Raw genomic sequence first — 7,906 nt, forward strand, 5'->3', positions numbered from 1 at the left:
ACTCTCTCTCCTGATGTGCTCTGCTGGTCCCGGGGTTGCTGTGCTGTTTTTGAACTCGCTCCCTATGTTTTCTGCTGGTCCCGGAGTTCCTGTGCTGTTTTTGAACTCTTTTTACCGATGTGTTCTGCTGGTTCCGGAGTTCTGGCGCTGTTTTTGAACTCTCTCTCCCGATGTGCTCTGCTGGACCTGGAGTTCCTGTGCCATTTTTGAACTCTCTCTCCTGATGTGCTCTGCTGGTCCTGAGTTCCTGTGCTGTTTTTGAACTCTCTCTCCTGATGTGTTCTGCTGGTCCTGGAGTTCCTGTGCTGTTTTTGAACTCTCTCTTCCGATGTGTTCTGCTGGTCCCGGAGTTCCTGTGTTGTTTTTGAACTCCCTCTCCGATGTGTTCTGCTGGTCCCGGAGTTCCTGTGCTGTTTCGAACTCGCTCCCAATGTGTTCTGCTGGTCCCAGGGTTCCTGTGCTGTTTTTGAACTCTCTCTCCCGATGTAATCTGCTGGTCCTGAGTTCCTGTGTTGTTTCTGAACTCCCTCTCCGATGTGTTCTGCTGGTCCCGGAGTTCCTGTGCTGTTTTTGAACTCGCTCCCGATGTGTTCTGCTGATCCCAGGGTTCCTGTGCTGTTTTTTGAAATCTCTCTCCCGATGTGTTCTGCTGGTTCCGGAGTTCCTGTGCTGTTTTGTGAACTCTCTCTCCCAATGTGTTCTGCTGGTCCCGGGCTTCCTGTGCTGTTTTTGAACTCTGCCAATGTGTTCTGCTGGTCCTGGAGTTCCTGTGCTGTTTTTGAACGCTCTCTTCCGATGTGTTCTGCTGGTCCCGGAGTTCCTGTGCTGTTTTTTGAACTCTCTCTCCCAATGTGTTCTGCTGGTCCCGGGCTTCCTGTGCTGTTTTTGAACTCTCCCAATGTGTTCTGCTGGTCCCGAAGTCCTTGTGCTGTTTTTGAACTCTCTCTCCCGATGTGTTCTGCTGGTCCCGGGCTTCCTGTGCAATATTTGAACTCTCTCTCCCGATGTGCTCTGCTGGTCCCAGGATTCCTGTGCTGTTTTTGAACTCTCTCTCCGATGTGTTCTGCTGGTCCTGGAGTTCCTGTGCTGTTTTTGAACTCCCTCTCCAATGTGTTCTGCTGGTCCTGGAGTTACTGTGCTGTTTTTGAACTCTCTCTCCGATGTGTTCTGCTGGACCTGGAGTTCCTGTGCTGTTTTTGAACTCTCTCTCCCGATGTGTTCTGCTGGTCCTGGAGTTCCTGTGCTGTTTTTGAACTCTCTCTCCTGATGTGCTCTGCTGGTCCCGGGGTTGCTGTGCTGTTTTTTGAACTCTCTCTCCCAATGTGTTCTGCTGGTCCCGGGCTTCCTGTGCTGTTTTTGAACTCTCCCAATGTGTTCTGCTGGTCCTGGAGTTCCTGTGCTGTTTTTGAACTCTCTCTCCGATGTGTTCTGCTGGTCCTGAGTTCCTGTGTTGTTTCTGAACTCCCTCTCCGATGTGTTCTGCTGGTCCCGGAGTTCCTGTGCTGTTTTTTGAAATCTCTCTCCCGATGTGTTCTGCTGGTTCCGGAGTTCCTGTGCTGTTTTGTGAACTCTCTCTCCCAATGTGTTCTGCTGGTCCCGGGCTTCCTGTGCTGTTTTTGAACTCTGCCAATGTGTTCTGCTGGTCCTGGAGTTCCTGTGCTGCTTTTGAACGCTCTCTTCCGATGTGTTCTGCTGGTCCCGGAGTTCCTGTGCTGTTTTTTGAACTCTCTCTCCCTATGTGTTCTGCTGGTCCCGGGCTTCCTGTGCTGTTTTTGAACTCTCCCAATGTGTTCTGCTGGTCCCGAAGTCCTTGTGCTGTTTTTGAACTCTCTCTCCCGATGTGTTCTGCTGGTCCCGGGCTTCCTGTGCAATATTTGAACTCTCTCTCCCGATGTGCTCTGCTGGTCCTGGAGTTCCTGTGCTGTTTTTGAACTCTCTCTCCGATGTGTTCTGCTGGTCCTGGAGTTCCTGTGCTGTTTTTGAACTCCCTCTCCAATGTGTTCTGCTGGTCCTGGAGTTCCTGTGCTGTTTTTGAACTCTCTCTCCGATGTGTTCTGCTGGACCTGGAGTTCCTGTGCTGTTTTTGAACTCTCTCTCCCGATGTGTTCTGCTGGTCCTGGAGTTCCTGTGCTGTTTTTGAACTCTCTCTCCTGATGTGCTCTGCTGGTCCCGGGGTTGCTGTGCTGTTTTTGAACTCGCTCCCTATGTGTTCTGCTGGTCCCGGAGTTCCTGTGCTGTTTTTGAACTCTTTTTACCGATGTGTTCTGCTGGTCCCGGGCTTCCTGTGCTGTTTTTGTACTCTCCCGATGTGTTCTGCTGGTTCCGGAGTTCTGCCGCTGTTTTTGAACTCTCTCTCCCGATGTGCTCTGCTGGACCTGGAGTTCCTGTGCCATTTTTGAACTCTCTCTCCTGATGTGCTCTGCTGGTCCCGGAGTTCCTGTGCTGTTTTTGAACTCTCTCTCCTGATGTGTTCTGCTGGTCCTGGAGTTCCTGTGCTGTTTTTGAACTCTCTCTTCCGATGTGTTCTGCTGGTCCCGGAGTTCCTGTGTTGTTTTTGAACTCCCTCTCCGATGTGTTCTGCTGGTCCCGGAGTTCCTGTGCTGTTTCGAACTCGCTCCCAATGTGTTCTGCTGGTCCCAGGGTTCCTGTGCTGTTTTTGAACTCTCTCTCCCGATGTAATCTGCTGGTCCTGAGTTCCTGTGTTGTTTCTGAACTCCCTCTCCGATGTGTTCTGCTGGTCCCGGAGTTCCTGTGCTGTTTTTGAACTCGCTCCCGATGTGTTCTGCTGATCCCAGGGTTCCTGTGCTGTTTTTTGAAATCTCTCTCCCGATGTGTTCTGCTGGTTCCGGAGTTCCTGTGCTGTTTTGTGAACTCTCTCTCCCAATGTGTTCTGCTGGTCCCGGGCTTCCTGTGCTGTTTTTGAACTCTGCCAATGTGTTCTGCTGGTCCTGGAGTTCCTGTGCTGTTTTTGAACGCTCTCTTCCGATGTGTTCTGCTGGTCCCGGAGTTCCTGTGCTGTTTTTTGAACTCTCTCTCCCAATGTGTTCTGCTGGTCCCGGGCTTCCTGTGCTGTTTTTGAACTCTCCCAATGTGTTCTGCTGGTCCCGAAGTCCTTGTGCTGTTTTTGAACTCTCTCTCCCGATGTGTTCTGCTGGTCCCGGGCTTCCTGTGCAATATTTGAACTCTCTCTCCCGATGTGCTCTGCTGGTCCCAGGATTCCTGTGCTGTTTTTGAACTCTCTCTCCGATGTGTTCTGCTGGTCCTGGAGTTCCTGTGCTGTTTTTGAACTCCCTCTCCAATGTGTTCTGCTGGTCCTGGAGTTCCTGTGCTGTTTTTGAACTCTCTCTCCGATGTGTTCTGCTGGACCTGGAGTTCCTGTGCTGTTTTTGAACTCTCTCTCCCGATGTGTTCTGCTGGTCCTGGAGTTCCTGTGCTGTTTTTGAACTCTCTCTCCTGATGTGCTCTGCTGGTCCCGGGGTTGCTGTGCTGTTTTTTGAACTCTCTCTCCCAATGTGTTCTGCTGGTCCCGGGCTTCCTGTGCTGTTTTTGAACTCTCCCAATGTGTTCTGCTGGTCCTGGAGTTCCTGTGCTGTTTTTGAACTCTCTCTCCGATGTGTTCTGCTGGTCCTGAGTTCCTGTGTTGTTTCTGAACTCCCTCTCCGATGTGTTCTGCTGGTCCCGGAGTTCCTGTGCTCTTTTTTGAAATCTCTCTCCCGATGTGTTCTGCTGGTTCCGGAGTTCCTGTGCTGTTTTGTGAACTCTCTCTCCCAATGTGTTCTGCTGGTCCCGGGCTTCCTGTGCTGTTTTTCAACTCTGCCAATGTGTTCTGCTGGTCCTGGAGTTCCTGTGCTGTTTTTGAACGCTCTCTTCCGATGTGTTCTGCTGGTCCTGGAGTTCCTGTGCTGTTTTTTGAACTCTCTCTCCCAATGTGTTCTGCTGGTCCCGGGCTTCCTGTGCTGTTTTTGAACTCTCCCAATGTGTTCTGCTGGTCCCGAAGTCCTTGTGCTGTTTTTGAACTCTCTCTCCCGATGTGTTCTGCTGGTCCCGGGCTTCCTGTGCAATATTTGAACTCTCTCTCCCGATGTGCTCTGCTGGTCCCAGGATTCCTGTGCTGTTTTTGAACTCTCTCTCCGATGTGTTCTGCTGGTCCTGGAGTTCCTGTGCTGTTTTTGAACTCCCTCTCCAATGTGTTCTGCTTGTCCTGGAGTTCCTGTGCTGTTTTTGAACTCTCTCTCCGATGTGTTCTACTGGACCTGGAGTTCCTGTGCTGTTTTTGAACTCTCTCTCCCGATGTGTTCTGCTGGTCCTGGAGTTCCTGTGCTGTTTTTGAACTCTCTCTTCTGATGTGCTCTGCTGGTGCCGGGGTTGCTGTGCTGTTTTTTGAACTCTCTCTCCCAATGTGTTCTGCTGGTCCCGGGCTTCCTGTGCTGTTTTTGAACTCTCCCAATGTGTTCTGCTGGTCCTGGAGTTCCTGTGCTGTTTTTGAACTCTCTCTCCGATGTGTTCTGCTGGACCTGGAGTTCCTGTGCTGTTTTTGAACTCTCTCTCCCGATGTGTTCTGCTGGTCCTGGAGTTCCTGTGCTGTTTTTGAACTCTCTCTCCTGATGTGCTCTGCTGGTCCCGGGGTTGCTGTGCTGTTTTTGAACTCTCCCAATGTGTTCTGCTGGTCCCGGAGTTCCTGTGCCGTTTTTGAACTCTCTCTCCGAATGTAATCTGCTGGTCCTGAGTACCTGTGCTATTTTTGAACACTCTCTCCCGATGTTCTCTGCTGGTCCGAGAGTTCCTGTGCTGTTTTTGAACTCTCTCTCCGATGTGTTCTGCTGGTCCTGGAGTTCCTGTGCTGTTTTTGAACTCTCTCTCCGATGTGTTCTGCTGGTCCTGGAGTTCCTGTGCGTTTTTTGAACTCTCTCTCCTGATGTGCTCTGCTGGTCCCGGGGTTGCTGTGCTGTTTTTGAAATCGCACCCGATGTGTTCTGCTGGTCCTGGAGTTCCTGTGCGTTTTTTGAACTCTCTCTCCGATGTGTTCTGCTGGTCCTGGAGTTCCTGTGCGTTTTTTGAACTCTCTCTCCTGATGTGCTCTGCTGGTCCCGGGGTTGCTGTGCTGTTTTTGAAATCGCACCCGATGTGTTCTGCTGGTCCTGGAGTTCCTGTGCGTTTTTTGAACTCTCTCTCCGATGTGTTCTGCTGCTCCCGGAGTTCCTGTGCTGTTTTTGAACTCTCTTTCCCGATGTGATCTGCTGGTCCCGGGCTTCCTGTGCTGTTTTTGAACTCTCCCGATGTGTTCTGCTGGTTCCAGAGTTCCCACGCTGTTTTTGAACTCTCTCTCCCGATGTGCTCTGCTGGACCTGGAGTTCCTGTGCTGTTTTTGAACTCCCTCTCCGATGTGTTCTGCTCGTCCCGGAGTTCCTGTGCTGCTTTTGAACTCGCTCCCGATGTGTTCTGCTGGTCCCAGGGTCCTGTGCTGTTTTTTGAATTCTCTCTCCCGATGTGTTCTGCTGGTTCCGGAGTTCCCACGCTGTTTTCGAACTTTCTCTCCCGATGTACTCTGCTGGTCCCGGGATTCCTGTGCTGTTTTTGAACTCTCCCAATGTGTTCTGTTGGTCCCGAAGTCCTTGTCCTGTTTTTGAACTCTCTTTCCCGATGTGCTCTGCTGGTCCCGGGATTCCTGTGCTGTTTTTGAACTCTCCCAATGTGTTCTGTTGGTCCCGAAGTCCTTGTCCTGTTTTTGAACTCTCTCTCCCAATGTGTTCTGCTGGTCCTGGAGTTCCTGTGCCATTTTTGAACTCTCTCTCCCAATGTAATCTGCTGGTCCTGAGTTCCTGTGCTATATTTGAACTCTCTCTCCCGATGTGCTCTGCTGGTCCCAGAGTTCCTGTGCTGTTTTTGAACTCTCTCTCCGATGTGTTCTGCTGGTCCTGGAGTTCCTGTGCTGTTTTTGAACTCTCTCTCCCGATGTGTTCTGCTGGTCCTGGAGTTCCTGTGCTGTTTTTGAACTCTCTCTCCTGATGTGCTCTGCTGGTCCCGGGGTTGCTGTGCTGTTTTTGAAATTGCACCCGATGTGTTCTGCTGCTCCCGGAGTTCCTGTGCTGTTTTTGAACTCTCTCTCCCGATGTGCTCTGCTGGACCTGGAGTTCCTTTGCTGTTTATGAACTCTCTGTCCTGATGTGCTCTGCTGGTCCTGAGTTCCTGTGCTGTTTTTGAACTCTCTCTCCTGATGTGTTCTGCTGGTCCTGGAGTTCCTGTGCTGTTTTTGAACACCCTCTCCGATGTGTTCTGCTGGTCCCGGAGTTCCTGTGCTGTTTTTGAACTCGCTCCCAATGTGTTCTGCTGGTCCCAGGGATCCTCTGCTGTTTTTAAACTCTCTCTCCCGATGTGCTCTGCTGGTCCTGAGTTCCTGTGTTGTTTCTGAACTCCCTCTCCGATGTGTTCTGCTGGTCCCGGAGTTCCTGTGCTGTTTTTGAACTCGCTCCCGATGTGTTCTGCTGGTCCCGGGGTTCCCACTCTGTTTTTGAGCTCTCTCGCCCGATGTGCTCTGCTGGTCCTGAAGTCCTGTGCTGTTTTTGAACTCTCTCTCCCGATGTGTTCTGCTGGTCCCGGGCTTCCTGTGCTGTTTTTGAATTCTCCCAATGTGTTCTGCTGGTCCTGGAGTTCCTGTGCTGTTTTTGATCTCTCTCTCCGATGTGTTCTGCTGGTCCCGAAGTCCTTGTGCTGTTTTTGAACTCTCTCTCCCGATGTGTTCTGCTGGTCCCGGGCTTCCTGTGCTGTTTTTGAACTCTCCCAATGTGTTCTGCTGGTCCCGAAGTCCTTGTGCTGTTTTTGGACTCTCTCTCCCGATGTGTTCTGCTGGTCCCGGGCTTCCTATGCTGTTTTTGAACTCTCCCAATGTGTTCTGCTGGTCCTGGAGTTCCTGTGCTGTTTTTGAACTCTCTCTCCGATATGTTCTGCTGGTCCCAGAGTTCCTGTGCTGTTTTTGAACTCTCTCTCCGATGTGTTCTGCTGGTCCCGGAGTTCCTGTGCTGTTTTTGAACTCTCTCTCCTGATGTGCTCTGCTGGTCCCGGGGTTGCTGTGCTGTTTTTGAACTCTCCCAATGTGTTCTGCTGGTCCCGGAGTTCCTGTGCCGTTTTTGAACTCTCTCTCCCAATGTAATCTGCTGGTCTGAGTTCCTGTGCCGTTTTTGAACTCCCTCTCCAATGTGTTCTGCTGGTCCTGGAGTTCCTGTGCTGTTTTTGAACTCTCTCTCCGATGTGTTCTGCTGGTCCTGGAGTTCCTGTGCGTTTTTTGAACTCTCTCTCCTGGTGTGCTCTGCTGGTCCTGGAGTTCCTGTGCTGTTTTTGAAATCGCACCCGATGTGTTCTGCTTGTCCCGGGGTTCCTGTGCTGTTTTTGAACTCGCTCCCTATGTGTTCTGCTGCTCCCGGAGTTCCTGTGCTGTTTTTGAACTCTCTTTCCCGATGTGATCTGCTGGTCCTGTAGTTCCTGTGCTGTTTTTGATCTCTCTCTCCTGATGTGTTCTGCTGGTCCTGGGGTTCCTGTGCTGTTTTTGAACTCTCTCTCCCGATGTGTTCTGTTGGTTCCAGAGTTCCCACGCTGTTTTTGAACTCTCTCTCCCGATGTGCTCTGCTGGACCCGGGCTTCCTATGCTGTTTTTGAACTCTCCCAATGTGTTCTGCTGGTCCTGGAGTTCCTGTGCTGTTTTTGAACTCTCTCTCCGATGTGTTCTGCTGGTCCCAGAGTTCCTGTGCTGTTTTTGAACTCTCTCTCCAATGTGTTCTGCTGGTCCCGGAGTTCCTGTGCTGTTTTTGAACTCTCTCTCCTGATGTGCTCTGCTGGTCCCGGAGTTCCTGTGCTGTTTTTGAACTCGCTCCCGATGTGTTCTGCTGGTCCCGGGGTTCCCACGCTGTTTTTG

General features: G+C 51.4%; 1 protein-coding gene across 1 annotated transcript in view; it reads right to left on the reverse strand.

The window, feature by feature from the left end:
• LOC137380737 (trichohyalin-like) overlaps positions 1 to 5,776 on the reverse strand; it is a 47,083-nt gene extending 41,307 nt beyond the window's left edge. The window contains exon 1 of the mRNA XM_068053028.1: positions 5,346 to 5,776. Coding sequence (XP_067909129.1) covers positions 5,346 to 5,776 — 431 coding nt within the window. The remainder of the gene's footprint in view (positions 1 to 5,345) is intronic.
• Between the last annotated feature and the right edge of the window lie 2,130 nt (positions 5,777 to 7,906).

This window comes from Heterodontus francisci, chromosome 2 (assembly GCF_036365525.1).
Source record: "Heterodontus francisci isolate sHetFra1 chromosome 2, sHetFra1.hap1, whole genome shotgun sequence".
Classification (NCBI taxonomy): domain Eukaryota; kingdom Metazoa; phylum Chordata; class Chondrichthyes; order Heterodontiformes; family Heterodontidae; genus Heterodontus; species Heterodontus francisci.